The sequence below is a fragment of the Eublepharis macularius genome, chromosome 1 (assembly GCF_028583425.1).
Source record: "Eublepharis macularius isolate TG4126 chromosome 1, MPM_Emac_v1.0, whole genome shotgun sequence".
NCBI classification, from domain to species: domain Eukaryota; kingdom Metazoa; phylum Chordata; class Lepidosauria; order Squamata; family Eublepharidae; genus Eublepharis; species Eublepharis macularius.
Genome location: NC_072790.1, coordinates 111,205,540 through 111,224,854, shown reverse-complemented (window position 1 = coordinate 111,224,854; position 19,315 = coordinate 111,205,540). Strand labels below are relative to the sequence as shown.

The 19,315-nt window shown below is 42.9% G+C and overlaps 1 protein-coding gene and 1 non-coding gene across 2 annotated transcripts in view; both read right to left on the bottom strand.

Annotated features, from left to right (window-relative positions):
• RSPO3 (R-spondin 3) overlaps positions 1 to 4,222 on the bottom strand; it is a 98,710-nt gene extending 94,488 nt beyond the window's left edge. Inside the window, exon 1 of the mRNA XM_054983242.1 lies at positions 3,301 to 4,222. Coding sequence (XP_054839217.1) covers positions 3,301 to 3,397 — 97 coding nt within the window. The 5' untranslated portion in view covers positions 3,398 to 4,222. The remainder of the gene's footprint in view (positions 1 to 3,300) is intronic.
• A 2,818-nt stretch (positions 4,223 to 7,040) lies between these two features.
• LOC129345835 (U2 spliceosomal RNA) lies at positions 7,041 to 7,240 on the bottom strand. Its single transcript, XR_008598622.1, has one exon. It is a non-coding gene; the product is annotated as a U2 spliceosomal RNA (small nuclear RNA).
• Positions 7,241 to 19,315: the final 12,075 nt, after the last annotated feature.

Below are 19,315 nucleotides of genomic sequence, written 5' to 3'. Positions count from 1 at the left end.
AAAATTGATTGGTTTAATTATTGACAATGAGGCAGCGTCGTTTGGAAAATACCAGCACAATGATGAATAATGAGCTATACATTGTTACAGCCCCAAGGTTAATTTTATAGGGCTGCCACTATTGCTATTTATTTAGTTTCCTAAAGAATGCAGATGTAGCAATCCGATCCTAGTCACATTCTAAAATTGCACCCTGGCTCTCTGAAGTCAAGTGATGGGTGAATCTGCCTTTGAAGTTAATCTTTTGCCTAATTTACATTGCTCGATTCGTTTGTAGGAACGATAAGAAGTGATTCTCTATCGTGCTGTTTAAACATCTGCTCTTTGTCATTTGATCTTCTCCCTCTTTTTTATTATTTCTGTTATTATTATTCTCTCCAAATACAAGTTTAAGGGCCGAGATCGTTCCCTTTGAAGTCAATGGCAAAGCTTCCGGTGCGGAGGAAAGAGATGCACCCTCGCGCCATGTGTGGGCAAATTAGTTGCGTGTCTCTTGTATTTCCCCACAGCAGTGCATCTTGAGCAAGCGTCCCCGCACCTGCAGAGGACGGCGGAGTGTGTTATCGCACAGGACACCAGGGGTCGCACCTCTCACGGCACTGGAGCTTCGACGCAAGAAGCGACTGGAAACGAGGGGAGCGAAGGCAGAAGCAGACTCCCGTCGGCAGAAAGGCAAACTCCTACGAACATCTTGCGCGTCTTGTATCTTTCAGCTCGCTTCCCCACAAGCACAGTCCTTCCGAATAAAAGACGAACGGAAGGGATTGTTGTTGCTTGTTTTCCTCATAGACCCATCACGACTGGGGAAAATCTCTCTCGTTGCGTATAGCGATGTGGGCTTGTACAACGAGAGAAGCCAGGAGAGGAGACAGATTCTCTCCTCTCTACTGGTTAACGCACGCAGGTATCATTTCTCTGCACCTGTCTGATATGCGACAGCTGAATGGGAGAGCCGAATCCCCAGCAAAAAAGATTCGAAAGATCTGTGTGTCCGTGCTAGACCTGTAATGACCCGTTCATCCAATGCAGATTGTCCCTTGACGTTACAGTCACCAAGCGATAAACATATTTGTGAACCAGCTTCTTCTCTCTTCACACACGCACATGCAGGGGAGAAGAAATCAAAGCTAGTTTGGTGCCGGCGGAGCACGCGCAGCCGTGGGACTGAAGGAAGGTCCCAGCGCGGCCTTTCCTTTTCCTACCAGCGACCCTGGATCATCAAGGATCTGGACGCCTGCGCTGGGTGCTTTGGAAGAGCAAAGATTCCCCTTTGGGACTACGCCTGCGCTGCTACCTAGGCGAAAGGAGAGGGGGAAGCTCTGGAAAATAACAACTCTTCCGTCGCCAAGGGCAATAAATCGGTGGCTGGCCATAGTCCTTCCCGCTTCCCTTTCTCGGCGATCTTGGGGACTGTAGGATGTCCAGAGATCCCTCTTGTACACATGCATAACGCAAAAGCTATATTTTCAAGGCACCTTCGGTGAATCAAACCTTGTTTTCCAGAGACCAATAGTACAAAGAAAGCTTTCAAGCAATACGCGTGCCAAGGTGCGGAAAGGGAAGGCTGGGGAAAACCTGGGAAATAACCCAGTGTACTTTTTTGATTGAATACAGACTGCCGTGTGTTCTGACATTTCCCTCTTCCTATCAGGCTGGAGCTGTCAAGCAAGAGGGAAATAAACAGCCCTTTTCACAAAACAGAAAATGCCAAAGGAAGCCCAGAGGGCAGGGGCGGAAATAACCGAGAAATATCCTAAAGTGCATACAGGCTATCTCGGAAGGGGCACCTTAGAGACAGGATGGGGGAAGAGGATTCTGGTTAAAAGCCTGTTGTTGTCTACGATCCAAACGTGAGTTAAAGCTGAAAGCACAACACCACAGGATGCTAGAACGCTCTTCTCCAATCCTTTGCAAGAATTAAACAGAACTTCCTCCCATTCTTCTAGGCATGTCTCGTCCCCCTCTCCCGAGTCTGATCTCATTAACTGGTAAGCTCACTTAAGTCCTAACCGTATCTAGCTGGGTGGAATCGCTTCATATACCACAAACCATCAATTTAGATTCTTGTGCCATCATATCACACCAACTCAAAGAGCGCGTTCCGCTCTGCCTGGATGGAAACCACCTGGGACTCACCTACAAATTCCTCTGAACATCTTCGAGGAAGATCAGGTCATAAGTATAATAGGAAAATAAGGATAGATCCATACAAAGTTAAAGCAAGTTTAAAGTCTCATTGATTTAATCGGAAGAGCACAAACCTTTGACATTAATGGGACTTAAATGGAAACCATCGGCTGATTCCTGCCTAGTGATGCTGCCGGCACTCTTCAGGTTACACCTCTTCTGGTTTGTCATCATTACCTTCGCTCTATTTCTAACCACAATACATGTTTTGGGGTTTTTAAAAAGAGAACAGTTTCTTCATTTCAGGAAGATTAAAAAGAACTGGAGACCAAGGACTGGTAGCGCTTTTTCCTCTGGACTAGTATTTGTTCAAATTATAGTATGTTCCCTTCCTTACTCTTTTCTTACTAGGTACAATGTAGAACCATTCAGGCTGAGTATCATTTTGCCAGTGGGAGAGAGGCCTCCAGTTCTGTGGGAGAGGCCACACACTGTCGACCAAAGATCAGAAGTGCTCCTAAATTCAGCTGCACATCACAGCACAGCTGGAAACCTAAAGAACTGACAGGAACATACAAAGATGCGGGACAATGAATCTTATTGGATCCTAAATGATGGGCTAAGGTCAGTAGGAAAGCATGGGACCAAATTAACCTGAGTATGAATAAATGCTACAGTTCTAGTCTTTGGTAGGAGAGAAGGTATTTAAAGTAAGTTTCCCATTCAAAGAACGCCCCATGATCTTTCTCTGGTCCACACTGGTTACTCGAAAGTAAGTCCCACTGAGTTCTGAAATCCTTCTGTGGAAGTGAAGCCTTGTTTTGCACAGCGAACCTTAGAAACATAGCTGGATGGAACCCCAAGGGTCATCTAGTCCAACTGCCTGCACCATGCAGGAAATTCACAGCTACCTCTCCCTGCACTCCCTAGTGATCCCTGCTCTATGTCCAGAGGGAGGCAAAAAACTCTCCAAGATCCCTTACTTTATGAATGCTCAGGGTCGCTTTGCATAGTGGAACAAACATCAGTTCCATTTAAGAGAGCCATTCGAGTCTTCCCAAGACCTTTCCGCCGGGCTAACTTCAGTCCTATCCTGACAGACAGCATCCCGAATAGTGGGCGAGAGACCCCCGACCCCTTCGGTGAGACGCAGTAGGAAAAACGCACACTTACTTCTTCCCTGTCGCCGGACTCTGGAAGGATGCTGGCTGCCAACGTATTCCATCAAGTTCAAAATGATAAAGAACCAAGAAACCAGTCGCAATTGCATAGTAACCCCGGGAAAGTTCACGTCTCTTGTCCTTTTGGGGAGGGGAGAAGTGGGGGGAAGGGGAAGAAGGAAGAGCAGCAGAAATACCTGCCTCGGCTATTGGCTCGCGATCTTCTTTTAAGATGAGAGAGGCTTAGGAGGAGGAGGAGGGTTGCACTTGCAAGTGGCCCCAACGCTTGCCTCCGGGCAGTCTCATCAGAAGGGTGGCAAGGAAAGGAAGGAGCCCTGAAGCAGGAGCGAAGGGTCTCGTCGTCGCCGAGGCAGGTAGCATGTTGCAGGGCTGGGCGGCAGCCGAGGGTGCAATGGTAACGACGGAGGGGCTGACCCGGGCTCCCGCGCCGCTCCAGCTATACACCGCCGGGCCCGTTCAGCAGCTCCATGGGCAGGTGTGACTTCCTCGCTGCGGCGCTCAACCCTGCAGAAAGGCGCCGGGAGAGACCCCCATAGGAGGCGGCAGGAACCGCGGTGGGACGAGCGAGGCACCGGCTAACTTCTGGGGAGCCCCTGGCGGAGAGCTGCTGCCTCCGCCGCCTCTAGCCTAGCAGCATCTCTGGCAGAAGCGCAGCCCGGCAGCCGCGCTGGAGAGAGGCGGACCCGTTAGGAGAGTTGCCCCGTTCCCCTTGACGCTGAATTCAAAAGGCGGCGGCGGCGGCTTTTCCCTCAGCTGCGAAACTCCGGCTGACGCTCCGCTGTGAGGAGAACTGCTGGTGGGCTCTGGCCGAGAGCGAGCGAGCGAGCGAGCGAGCACTTCGTCCTCTCTCGCCCGCCCTGCAGTCCAGGCGGATTTTTGAAGCCCCCACGAAGTCTGGAAAGCAAACGCCAATAGGACGCTCCGCAGCCCGGGCGAGGACCTTCCAATCGCCGACTGGCGGGCGGCTCTGGCTGGCGTGAAGAGGACGCGGCGCGAGGGGATGGGAGGGCTGGGGGGCGTGTGCGCGCCCCCGCGCCCGGGAGCCTGGACTCGCCAAAGCCGCTGGATTGGTCGTCCCCCTGTCAGGACTGAGGGCTTTTCACAGGCCACCAGAAAAGGAAGGGGCTGTATGTGTGTGATAGAGAGACCCTAATGTGTGTTGGGTGTGTGTGTACACCATTCAAGAACCCACAGTTTCTTCTCTGCCAAATAGGAAGAGGGTTATAATATCTTTATTAAAGCCAACTCAAACCACAACCCAGACAGACAGACTTCCACAGACTTCTTCCTCAGGCACAATGCAAAATGGAAAGCAATGGGGTGCAAACACAGTTTCCAACATTTAGCTGGTAAAATAAGCACATGCTTGGCCCCTATCCCCACGACAAGGATCACTTCTCTAGCCCCACCCCTTTCAATATGCTTTGCCAAAGGGTCTTCTTCTCCGCTTCCATTTACTTTGACAAGAAGCTAGTTGTTCTTTGCGTTCAAGAAAGGACTAAAAATCTAAGGGCACTATAAGGTTATTAACAGTTCAAAATGAAGTTCCCTGGCCGCAGCGTGATATGGAAGATGGTGCACTGGGACCTTTGTTCAAACATCATGACAAGCCATCACTAAGCTTGTTCCTGTGTTTGCCTGTGACCCTGGATCCTGCCAGCTCCCCACCCCAATTAGGATGGGGTTTAATCTAGGTTTAAAATCTTGAGATGGGGGGCACTTGTATTGTACCATAACTTTGTGGGACAAACAGGAAATAACCTCTTTTCTCTTAAATGTAGTTTTATTTGGATCTGATTCTGGCATTTGCTGATTCATTTATAAAGGACTTAACAAAATTAAATCTTCCACCCTCAACCACATCTTTTATTTCCCTGTCTTGCCTTTCTTTCAAAACATCATGCTAGATGAAGAGTTCTGTGACAGATGATCAAATAAAAATATTTCAGACAGGGCAGTTTTGACTTCTCTAATTGATCATCAGGCCTGTTTACATTCACAGACTGATCTCATGCCTGATCATTTATATAGAGGGTTTTTTAAGATGGTAGGGGCTCCTGTGCCAATAACAGCTACTTGACAAGTTGTTGAACAGGTAAACTCTTTCCAGCAAGACATCTTTATGTTCATAAAAGCTGCACAGGTTGACTTCAAAAAGACACTAAAAAACACCACCAGACAATACACTGCAAATCTAAGGCTGCAATTCTAAAAGCATTTTCATGGATATAAGCAGTATAAAATTGGAATTACATTTGAGTTGACCTGCTTAGGACCCTTAATATCCTATTCTCTCCAAGGGTCTAAGCAATGTGCATAGTGGTTAGAGCATTGACCTACAATCTGGGGAAAACAGGTTTAAATTTAACCGGAATAGTCACACACGTTCAGTCAAGCCTACCTCACAGGGTTGTTGTGAGGGTAACATAGTGGAGAGTAGAATGATGTAAGCTGCTTTGGGTCCCCATTGGGGAGAAAGATGGGGTGTAACTGAAGTAAACAAAGTCTACTCAAAATCCTATTTAGTGGGTATATTCAGTGCAGTGCCCAAGCAAGTGTTCTTAGGTTAGTAATAGAAATTAGGATCTGACACTCTAACCAGTATACCAAAAAGTGTATCGTTAGTTATCTCATTTACCTGACACTAGGGTTAAAGATGGTGACTTGTGCAAGATCATCCAGTGAGCTTCATGGATAAGTAGATGTAGTTTGAACTTAAACCTTCCAATCCAAACCCAAATCCAATCTATTGCATTCTTCCACCTCCAGAACTTTTCTCTGTATATAGCACATCTTGAGAGGCATTCAAGGAATATAGTAAGTTAAAGCATCAGTAATCTTTAAGCTGCATATCCTGTTGTGATCCCAGTGAAGTCTCATAAGCAATTTTTGGAGTAATTGGTTTGCAGCTTGTGAACATAATACAGCAAAAATTATTTATGATGCATAGCCTGAACTTATGCACATTTACTTGGAAGTGAGTCCAATTGAGTTAAATGAGGCCAAGTCCTAAGAGCGTATGCATAGGACTGCAGCCTGTTGAAGATAACAGAACAGGCTGAAACTAATTATTGTTAACTAAATTTATATACAAATGAAGATAGATGTAGGCATCTTCTTAGCCTAGAGATTGTTCTTAAGTACATATACGTTCTAGTCCCAAATTAATTTATTTGGGATTGATTTCACCCCACTTTCTTGCTCAGCAAACTTTCCCACTCGCTTCCTTCAAATGAACGCTTTTGTAAAACATTTTTTCTTCCTTGGCACATGTATGAATTGACAATATATAAAAGAAGACATTTTACCTTTTGTAAACCACCCATGGTATTCAGAAACCATAAACTGAACAACCAAGTAAAGAAATACCTCTTTGGAGTATTGCTTTCCCTCTTCCAATGCATTGTTAAATATCTGTGTCATAAAAATGTGAGAGATTTAAAGGTCTGTGGGAGGCTCCCTTTGAAAAGGAATCCAAAGAAAATCTTTCTTATCCAGGATACTTGAGCCGGATGGGATGAGGCTACTAGACAGACATTAAAAAGGACTGTTCAGTCGTTCACTGCAGAGATACATGCATTGACAGAAAAAGAATTTGCATTATTTGGTGAGGCTGTAGGGTGAGGATGGAGGAGAAGACATAATTTTCTCCCTGTCCCTTGAAATCTTAGCATAAATCCAAGGAATGGTGTTTCTAAACATGTATGGGGGGGGGGGTTGCCGTTCAAACTGACTTAGAGCGCTCATCAGGAGAAGTGTTAACATTACAAGTACGTTTTTTAAAAAGAGGAATCTTGGGGAAACAAAAGGAAAACACTATATACAGTGAGTATATTCTCTCCAGTGACAAGGTATTCCAGGCTTTCAACCAGAGCACTTCAGCTGTATTACACATACTACACTTGATCTTAGCCAAAAGGCCGAGAAGCGATTACACATGACAACAGATTAACATGTAACATGTAGCAGTAGCTTACATTCACTATACAGATCATATCGAAACTTTTTCAGCATTCTTCAGTGCTTTTTCTATAGCCATAAAACTATCAAAAGCAGAGTACAAAATACTTATATTCATTCAGAGAATCAATTTTCTTGTTTAATTTCATTTCCTTCCTTCCCTCCCTCCCTCCCTCCCTACATTGCAGGAATAAGCTTGGAGGGGAAAAAAGGATGAAAACTTCCCCAAACCAGACAGAAGGCACTGACATAAAGAAAATGTCCATTGTATTTTTATGGTTGTTTGAAATGAGCCCCGAAGTTCATTTAGTTTTTTTTTTTCAAACTTTTAATGTTGAAGGAAATGCTATACTATTGAAGAAATGTCACAAGGACTGGGTGCCTTGGCATCATCCATGAACATAATTGAAATATTTTTTAAAATCACCTTGTTTTCCTGCCTCGGGCAATTTTAGCCAGATACGTTGAACAAATTTGTCACTTTTTCCTTTGTTTCTAAATATCAGAGGGTCAAAGAGGGGAAAATAACTGTCAGAAATATAAGCAAGCATGATTTTATTGGAATAAAGGGGAAAGGTGGGTTAATGTAAAATTAGTCTATTTTAGAGGAAACCTGTTATACTTGGAGTCTAAAAGTGGAAGATTTGAACAAATTTCCTCACACTTAAGCAGCGTTATTGTTGTTGTTAGTTCATCTTTCTCACTGAGACGCAAAGTGAATTACACACGATCCATGGCTGGGACATTCAAATAGACAATACATGAGGATATAGATTGCAGAAATTGAAAACAAGCAGAAAATCTGATATGGAGTTGATATGATTCTGAAGCAAAACATGCAATTTGACATAACGCATTAAACGACATGGAAACTACTTGGTAGGAACCTACTTACAGAAACAGACAGCACACATTAGTATAGTCTCTATCCCTCTCTACAGTCTTTATCCTTTTATTTGAACCATTTCCTTACAGCACAGCCTTATTATCTGTGTAAAAAAGTCCTCCTGAATAATTTGGTTTTGCATAGTGTGTGGAAAGTCAGGAGAGTGGGAGGTCTCCTGAAGGCCACCACAGAGAATGCACCTGTATGGGCAGCTGTTGGTTTTGACCATGTAGATATGAGGGACCACGGCCATGAAGGACTATATATGTGATAGCCAAAACCTTGAACTGAGCTTGGTAATTGATGGGTAAAGAACTACAGAATGGGAGTAACATCCATGCACTGCCTAGCTCCTGATGATAATTGAGCTATAGCATTCCACACCAACTGGAGTCTCTGAGTTGACTTTGAGGTGAGTATTATAGTAGTCTAATCTTGATGTTACTGTGGCATGGATCCAGTGGCCAGATCAGCCTTGTCAAGGTAGAAGGCCACCTTCTGGGCTAGAGTTGGAAAAAAGCCTTTTTTGCAGTTGTATTAAGTTGCTTCTCTGGAAGTAATGCTGGATTCAGTATAACCCCATGGTTCTTAACTGACTCTGCAGCAATCAACTCAGCCCTATTGGAAGTGGGAAGCATGATGTCCTTCAATATCTCCACCTTCCCAACCAGCAACACTTTTGTCTTGTCTGGGTTCAGTTTCAATTTGTCTGTTTTCAGCCAGTTGACCACAGCTGTCAGGCAATGACTTAAGGCTTCAACTGCATCACCAGGGTATTTGGATAGAGAGAGAAATATGGGTATCATCTGTGTATTGATGACATCCAATTCCATAGCTATGAATGATTTCTCCTAAAGGCTTTACATTGAGGTTGAATAATATGGAGGATAAGATGTATCCTGTGGAACCCTGCAAAATAATTCCCATAATCAAGATAGCTGGTCAGTAACAGCAATCCTTTCAATTGATGAAGAATTATTTAAACCAATTCAAGGCACATCCTCTGATACCTACATCTGCCTCCACATGCCTCAACAAGATGGCACGATCTACTGTGTCAAAGCCTACAGATACCTCCAAGAGGAGCAACAAAGAAGCATGGCCTTTGTCTAAATTCAGGCAGAAGTTGTTCACTAAAGACACCAGAGCTGTCACTGCTCAGCGTGAAGCCAGTCTGAAAAGGATCCAAAGCACTAGAATAATTTAAGAAGGCCTGGAGTTGGTCTGCTACTGCTCTCCCAATCCCTAGAAAGAGTAGATTAGAGACTGGGTGTTAATTGGCCACATCATTTTTGTCTAGGGATAGTTTTTAAAGTAGCGGGCAAATAACTGCCTCTCTGAGTGACTGAGGGAAGGCACCTTGGGTTAGTGATTGATTTATGATAGACATCAAGGCCTCATTTATTCAAGCCAGATGATTCATTATGATGCCTGTGAATGTGCCTTCAGGTCAAAGCTGACCTATGTCAGCCCCCCTAGGGTTTTCAAGGCAAGAGACATTCAGAGGTGGTTTGTCATTACCTGCCTCTGCATAGCAAACTTGGCTTTCTTTGGTGATTTCCCATACAATACATTCGTTATCAATAACTGTTAAGACAAACACAGGAATAGGAAATGATAACAGTTTGAATAAAATGCTAGAAATAGGTGATGTTAATGTTCTTTCTAGATAAAACTGTCTTTCAGTGTCCTTAAGGGATTTTGTGGTAATATGTAAATAGCTTATGCTTTAGTACTTGAAAAAAGGTAATAATTTAATATTAATAAATACACAATATGAAAGAAAATATGTAGGCACTAGGCAGTAATTAGGTAAGTCTTCTCTAATCACTTGCTCAAGTGATTTTATAAATGTATTCTCCATGAGGCCCGGCTGAGGGAGGTGGTGGCAGGGGCAAAGGACGACGGTGAGGAGGAGGCATGGGAGGCCCGGCAGCGGCTTTCACTCAATGTATTCTAAGGTAAGTGAAGAAAAGAAAATATTGCACTTGCACGTCTGTCATTCAGAGTTCTAAATGTGAAATCCTGCAAGTAAAACAAGCATTTTCTTAGGTAGCTCCATGAGCAACTTTGATTCTACCATGTTGGAGAACCAATATTTTACCCTTTGTGAGTTATATTTCTATAGCATGAGATCAGATAACTTGGTTGTTAAACTCTGTCCATAAATGAAACAAGGTGTTGAGAAAGTTTTATTCAAAGGCATGAATTGGTACCTTTACCAACAAGACAGAGAAATCCCGTCATGTGGGTACCTGGCTGCAAATAGAAAGATAATGGAAAATTAGTGGTGTGTTCAGGCCGGCGCCACCGTTGAGGCCGTGAGGCGGGGGCCACGGGGCCGGAGGGGGCGCTGGAGGGGGTGCTGGGGGCGGAGGCACGTGTAGTGCCACTGCCAGCCAGTCCTGCACTGCCGCTGCCGCCACCGCCACATGCCCCTGGGCGGGCGCAGCAGCCGCGGGCCAGGGATGGCAGGAGGCCGGGGTGGCATGTGGAGCGCGGGTGGCCTCCTCACACCGTCCCAGCCACCTACTGGCGAATGGCCTCAGTGTCTCTGCGCAATGATGTCATCACGTGGTGACGTCATTGCGCAGCCCGGGTCATGCGGGCGCAGAGAGCATATGCAAGGATTGCCTCAGGCACCAGTAACCCTGGCGCCAGGGCTGGGTGTATTATAACTCTTTTAGAGACTAATCATGAGAAGTCTACTCAGAAACCGACTTAGGATGAGGTTGCTGCTGGCTCACAACGTCTGTGGCCCAATTCATACAATGTTTGTGTGTGTGTCAACTGCCATCAAGTCACAGCTGACTTATGGTGACCCATCGTGTTTTCAAGACAAGAGACAAACAGAAATGGTTTGTCATTGCCTACCTTTGCATAGCAACTCTGGACTTTCTTCATGGTCTCTCATTCAAATACTAACCAGGCTGACCCTGCTTAGCTTCTGAGGCATCCATGTCAGGATTATTATCCATTCCCCAGGCAATAATGTACAATGCATGGGATATAAAAAACATGTCAAGGTGAATGGATGAACAAAACCATACAAACCAAAGTCGGCACTAGTTAGCCTGTTGCTGTAATAACTGGAACAGGAAAGGAAAATCAGAGAGATGCAAAAGCAATAATACTTTTGTGAATTAACACCATGCAAGTTTAGAAAGTGCCCAATATGCCTCTTCAGGCAGGGAAAGAAGATGAGTAAAATAGGAATGCAATTTGAAGCTTGGACATGTGTGCAAGGGAAACTGGCTTGAGATCATGGCATCATTTTGATGTCTCTACTTGGACATAATTTTACCAGCTACCAATTTGGTAGAGAGCATTTATTTGTTTTATTGCGGGGGGGGGCAGGGGGGCAACCTCCTTTCTACCAGAGAAGAATGAAAGACTTAATTCACTCTCATTTAGTCTTGGATAGTTGATACAAATTCATAAAAAATAAATAACGTTAAAGCTATATTAGCTACATCCTAAAGTACCAGTTCCCACCTTCAAGAGTATGTAAAATGTCCAGCTGTCACTGCAAGATAAGTTTCAATGAAGATTTGTTTCATCTTTCACTGTTGCTATCCCTTAATGTAGGAGACTAATACAACCTGGTCTTTCTACAGTATTGATTTTATTGGGCCATAAATACATATTTGAGATGCCTTTCTTATGCATGTTGTTCATATCATATCTCAAAGCTCAATAATTTTGGAGGTGAGGGAATTAGATACTTCTCCCAGATCACACAATTCATTACAACGGTGCTCTACAATATGTGTTTGTCTGAGCACAGGCTACTACTAGATATTTGTGTTTTAATTTGTGACGACAGACCCACCTCTTTCCCCTACCATGCCTTTGAAAATCTTTAATAGAGTTACAAATTACTTATGGCTGTACCAAACTGCAAGGATAGCTCTAGGATTATGCATCAATCAACAAGACTGTGGGCCCATCTATTGGGAATGGATAGGACATCATGGTACTGCATTGAAAGGGCATTTGTGGAAGTTCCACACAAAGGATAAAAATTGACTTGGGGCCTGCTTTTACTGAGCTGGGTGCAAAAGCTCAAGGTAGATTTGTATTTACAGGGATTAAAAGACCACTTGTTCTCTCTGGAAAGGGCATATGGTCAGATAATCATCCTTTCTAGCATTCCATCACAGGATTGTGATCTCTTAACAAAGACACCAGAATTGCAAAACAGCTTGACTTTGCTTCAACTGGTAATTAATGAGGTGCTAAGAGTGGCCAAGCAAAGCATCCCAGTCAGAGAATGCATGGCTCAAGAACAGGAAGAAACCCCCCATCATTTCAAACAACAGTGTCATTTAAATAAACAGAAAAGCCAAGAAATTGGAGGCACCCAACACCACTTTATCTATTCAAATTTGCCTGACATTCTACACAGGATGCCTTATGATTGGCCTGGAAACATCTGTTTTTGTTCCTGCTCCACCTTTTCTTATCATCCAGCCTGATGAAGGGTTCTGGTGAACTCAAAAGCTTGCACAAAGTTTTGTCTCATTTTGGTTGGTCCTAAAATAATTAGATGGCTTTTGTCTTGGACCAATGCAGCTGCTTCCAGCCTTTGCAGATTCTAGGGGGTAGTCAGGATGGATTAGTATTAGTAGACAGGACTGCACTATCTAATATTGATATTATTTAACATATTTTATAATTTGTAGACACTCTGATCTATCCTATAAAAATGCAGAAAGTAGAGTCTGTTCTAATCCCTAACCCTGTAAACATCACTTTAACTTATCTCCACCAGGAAAGGTCAATTTCTGTAGCTTTGGCTGACTTTCACTTCTGTAGGCCATTGTCTGCAACAGGGGCTGGACCAGTCAGATTCATAGTAATAAGGGCACCAGGTAGCAGTAAAAGCTTCTTAATTATGGAACATTGTGCTCAGGCCCAGCATATTACATCCAGATATGTACATATTTATCTATCATGTACAAAATCCAAGACACAAGGATAATGTTAAAATATAGAATTTCTTACTTATAACTGAAAATTATAAGTAATGACCATTACTAGGGATCTATCATATACTAATAGCAAAGTGGATACTTAAATCTGGAGGCTGGAGCCATGAACAGACAAGGAAGATCATCCCAACACACCTGAAAAATGCCACAGATTTGGAGAAAAATCTGAACTCTGAAAATTGGGGAAGAAATACAGTGGAGGTTAAATACAAACCTTAAAATGATTAAAGGAATTCCTGTAGCTTTAACCAGATGCCCTAAGTAACTGTGGGCACTGTGGAGAAAGGCAGTATATAAATAAAGTAATTAATAAATATAGATGAAGATGGGGAACAGACAAAAGGTGTTTAATGGGTCTGAAATTGAGATGGGCACAAAATGGGAAAAAACCCAAAACAAGCGTTTCGTGTTTTGTCACATTCCATGAATCACAAATCATGAACTTTCATGAAATTCTCCCATTTCACAAAACGATTCGTTAGTTTCATGATTTGTCAGAAGCCAGGGCACTTCAATGGCCCCCGTCATACCCAGAGATGCTAAACTCGCAGGGAAACTTAAGCAGGCTATCCTCTACCCACCCTCACCCAACAAGCCAGCAAGAACAAATGCTCTATATAAGAATATAAGCAAAGAAAATTAAAGGGAAAAGAGATAGGCCTCAGTCAAGCTAGTCCCCAGAGCCAGGCAATGCCCTGAGACTGGGGTGGGGTGGGGTGAAGAAGGCAACCTCACCCAATGACCTTCCCAGCAAGGCCAAGAGCTGAAAATAATAAACAGGCTTTTCAATCTCTTTTAAAGCAGCAGCAAATCCAGCCCAAAGCTCCCAATTCCACTCTCTCACTCCAAATCCCAGCAACAGGTCCTCCCTCTCCCTCTGTCTACTGGAACTGAAAAGCATGAGGCAGAGAGCTGTGCCTTATATAAGAAATGCTCACATAGAGCAGAACAGGAGGTCTCTGGTTGGCAGACAGACCTGCCTAACAGGGTTTGGAGGGGTGAGATTGGTGTTCCCATGGCTACAGAAGGCCTATCTCCTCAGTTGCCTAGGGGATTAACCCCCTTGCTCCTTGCTGTATAGGGCAGAATGGAAGCCCTATATGTCAATAGGTTTAAAAGGTGTAACTTGGTTTAGGATTCCTATGTTGATTACTTCAGTTATTGTCTCTCTGCTCATTGAGACTAAAACGTAATATTTTATATTGAACAAAATTTATATCCTACCTTCCCACCCTAAAAAAGGGCCACCAAGGTGGGTAACAAATTAAAAATACATACAAAATTATAGTATAAGCCATTAAAATCAACTAAAACACATAATTCAAACAGTGAAAACAAGAGATTTAAAAACATAAAAACAAACAGTTAAAACATTAGGCATGAAGGAGAGTTCAATGAGCACATGCCAAATGAAACATTGGTGGAATACGGCAACAGAAGGGGACAGATGAATCCAGAGTTCTGATGCTACAATTGAGAAGGCTTTCTCCCTTGTTGCCCCTCATCTGATCTCAGAAACCAGGGTCACCTGAAGGAGCGCATCTGACAATGACTACAGTTATTGGGCAGATTCATAAGGGGGTAGCCAGTCATTTAGGTGTGTTGGTCCCAAACCATACTGGGCTTTAAAGGTCAGCACTAGCAACGTGCATTATACCCAGAAACAAATTGGGAACCAGTGTAGATGGACCGAGACTGGAATGATATGGTCCCTATAACACATTCCAGCAAACATCTTGATGGCAGCATTCTGCACTGACCGAAGTTTCTGAATACTTTTGAAGGTCAGCCCCATGTAGAGGGGACAGATGAATCCAGAGTTCTGATGCTACAATTGAGAAGGCTTTCTCCCTTGTTGCCCCTCATCTGATCTCAGAAACCAGGGTCACCTGAAGGAGCGCATCTGACAATGACTACAGTTATTGGGCAGATTCATAAGGGGGTAGCCAGTCATTTAGGTGTGTTGGTCCCAAACCATACTGGGCTTTAAAGGTCAGCACTAGCAACGTGCATTATACCCAGAAACAAATTGGGAACCAGTGTAGATGGACCGAGACTGGAATGATATGGTCCCTATAACACATTCCAGCAAACATCTTGATGGCAGCATTCTGCACTGACCGAAGTTTCTGAATACTTTTGAAGGTCAGCCCCATGTAGAGTGCATTGCAGTAATTGAATCTAGATGAAATGAAGGCATGAATCACAGTAGCCAGATCTTTTTCTGCCCAAGAAAGGCTACGGCTGGTACAAGGCACTCCTGGCCACAGCTGCCATCTGCCTAGCCAGCTGTAAGCCTGGGTTGAACAGCATTTCCAAACTAGAGACTTGTTCCTTCCAGGGGAGTGCAACCCATCCAGAAGACACCTTAAATCTTGGGTCAGACCATCCATTCACCAGTAGCACTTCTGTCTTGTTGGGAATAAGCTTCAGATAAGTAGTCTGCATCCAGTCCAAAACCACCTCTGGTACTGGTTCAGGGTTTCTACAGCCTCCCTGGAATCAGTTGGAAGTGTAAGATCGAGCTGAGTGTCATCTGCGTATTGGTGACAATGCAGCCTTAATCTCTTAATAACCTCACCCAATGGTTTCATGTAGATAGGCATAGGGCATAAGATGGCACCTTGCAGGACCCCAAAGGCTAAAGGTAAGAGGCTGAGCTACAGTCCCTCAGCACCACCTTCTGATACCTACCCTCCAGGAAGGACTGGAACCACTGCAGAATAGTGCCTCCTAATTCCAGCTCAGAAGGGCTGTCCAGAAGGATACCATGATTGATGGTATGGAAAGCTGCTGAGAAGTCCAGGAGAATCAACAGAGTAGCACTCCCTCTGTCCATTTCTCAGTGCAGATCATCCACCAGGGCAACCACGGTTGTGTAGCAGTCCTATAATCAGGCCTAAAACCAGATCAGAAAGGATCTAAGTGATTTGCTTCATTAAGGAAAACCTGAAGTTGTTCATCCACCATCCATCCAATCACCTTGCTCAAGAATGGAATGTTTGAGACTGGTTGATGACTGTTGCTGAATTTGAACAAGAAAATCATAGAAGATATCTTTACACACAGAAACAGGGCTAGCCCAGCCACATAGTAGACAGGCTCAGATCAGCCATCAGTTTAGGTTAACTGATTCTAGTGGGATTAAAAAAGAGTCCAGTAGCACCTTTAAGACTAACTAATTTTATTGTAGCATAAGCTTTCAAGAATCACGTTCTCTTCGATTAAATGCACCCAATTTTGTGCTGGATTATGGCCTATACTTTTTGCTTAACCATTTAAATTTTTAACAATGCCCTTTTAAAATATAATCTTAACCAACGTTATGTTTAGTGTTCCTTGCAATATTTTTGCTTTATCCACTCTGAATACAAGTAATACTGATTTTTAAAAAAATGTCTAGGCTGGGCAAAATGGGAACATTTTTGTGGGATTACTACTGGAATGACTTGATAATGAAAATGAAACCTCTGTATGAGCTTTTCCCCTAAAAATACTCTAGAGGGAGTCAAATCTAAGAAAGTTTATTTATGTTTCTTGCATTTCCACCCTTGTGCCTTTCTAAAAACATTCTGTGCGCTTCCTGTTTATCTGATTTATCCCTGCCTATTAATAAGTAGAATTTGTTTGTACATATTTGTACATGTTCAAAATGGTTGAATACTAATGGCATTCAAAAAAAGGCATTATTTAAAGTTGTGTGTCACCATTGCAGGATTAAATAGCCTTTGAAGAAAGTAAGGATCTGTTTTAAGTTTTAACTAAACAGGGCCTTATTCAACTAACAGCTGAAAGCAAAGACATTTTGTAAACCAAATAAATGGAGGGAGATACTGTTTTGAAGTTGGGTCATTTCCTTGGGTACTTAGACAACTTTAGGATGTTGAGAAGATAAATGTTTATATTTCTTAGGTGTTTGGATAGAGACTTTAAATCAGTTTTGCAAGTTGCAAAAATAGTATGTCTTCCTTTGTTGGTTTACATAGATTACAAGAAATCTATGGCCCATCAACTGTCCATGTACCATGTCCTTTGAAAAACTGTATCTAGTAGTGACTTAAAACATAAGATCCTTGTTGTATCAGATCACAGTTCACCTAGCTCAGCATTCTCTTTCAGGGCCAAACAAGCCAACGCCTCTACAAAAGAGCAAGATTTCTGTGGCTACCCTCTGCTGCTTGCTTCAGGGTCTGGTATTCAGAAGTACACTACACTGAGGCTTTATGGATAACAGTGTGGCTCTATGAGAGCCAGTGTGGCATTGTGGTTAAAGTGTCAGATTAGGATCTGGGAAGACCATATTTTAATTCCCAGTCTGCCATGGAAGCTTGCTGGTTGACTTTGGGCCAGTCACACTCCCTCAGCATAACCTACCTCACAAGGTTGTTTTGAGGATAAAAATGGAGGAAAGGAGAATGATGTAAGCTGTTTTGGGTCCCCATTGGGGATAAAGGCAGGGAATAAATAATAAACAGTAATAGTACCCCTGTGAAGTTGCTTGATTCATTCAAGGCGCTAGCAGCCATTACCATCCTTTGAATTAGTGAATTTCATGTTAATAATAAACTTAAATGAACTATAATTCGTTCAAAGCAGTTCATTCTAACATTAATTTAACTGGATAACACCCCTCCCTGCCTGAAGTCTGGCATTATGAAAAGGAAGAAATACTTTCCATGCTACAATTTTACAACACCATTTATAATTTTATTAACCAGCAATGTAGTTCCATGTTGCTATTTTCTTAGTCATTGTCTTCTAGAATATACTTCATTATTAATTTTGAAAAAGAGTTTGTGAGTATTGGAAATGGCAAAGGCTTTGAAGTTTTACTGATTTCAGTGTAATAATTAAACATGGGCATAACTTTTCTCAGTGAAATCAGTATGACTCCAAAGGAAATTTACTTGAATGCATCTCATCACTTGTCTCATGTTCGACACGCATGTTGGCTTCCTATAGAGCTATATTATCTCATGATGATGAATAAGATGGACAGAAGTATAGGATTGGTCTAAGAGTAACACAAGAAGAGCGCCATTTGTTGAACAAAACATCTCTGTCTGTTTCTTTCACTGCAGCTCATTGGGTCTCCCCACAAACTGCTCTTGGACAGAGCTGGGTGTGATATGGAAGTCTGCTGTAGGAAGGGGAAATTTGCAAAAGCTAGCTCCCTCATCCTCCAGCAAAATTGCCCCTCTGCTGGCGTAAATCAAATGTTGGATCCAAACTGAACTGTTCCAGAAAACATCTGTAACTTTAAGGGGAGGTAGTTTTAGGTGAGCAGATACCATATCCGAAGAAGGGAGTTCTCTCAAAAGCTCATATGCTTGCCTTTTTAACTGTGATAATGTATGTTATCTTGCTCTTCCAATTTACAAAGCAAATGTTAATAAATTATCCAACAAAAATAAATATTCTCATTGTGTAACATTTTCCCTGCTCGAAAGTAGATAAGATACATGGGACAAAAGGCAGATAAATTGACTCTATCATCTTCCATTGATCTCAGTTGGAGAAAGTTAAGCACGTGATTAATTTTCCCATTGAAATAATGGAACTTAGACTGGCTTCCCTTTGTATGGATTGTACCCCATGAACCATGCCAAATTATGTTTTAAAAATGTAAAGGTTCTCAGAAAATACATTTTCACTATGGAAGCAATGTAAATACTGGTAGGTACCATAAGAATCAAGCCAGCACATACTGTAATTTTTTAAAAAAGAAAAAAGGTCAGTCCACTATGGAAACCTAATTTCTATGCTTGAGTTGGCAAATGCTGCGGTGTGGTTTTGGCCCAACCAAGTAGCAATTACTACTGTTTTAAGAGCCAGGGTGGCCCAAGATTCCAATCCCCATCAGTTCACTGGGTGGCCTTAGGTATGTCATTCTCTCAGACACAGTTCTACACCTTCAACATGAGAATATCAAGCAGCGGCCTCTTAACAAATTTGTGATGCTGAATAACACCAGGATTGTAAAGACTACTGAAGTTGCTAGTAGGGAGTGCCATGTTAACTGCAGTAAAAATATTGTTCAACAAATAACGATTGTATTTTTAACACAATATATCAGGGTTTATACAACAACTAGAACTTCTCAATCACTAGAACTTATGAAGAAAGGTTGAAGGAGCTCGGAAAGTTTAGCTTGGAGAGGAGAAGAC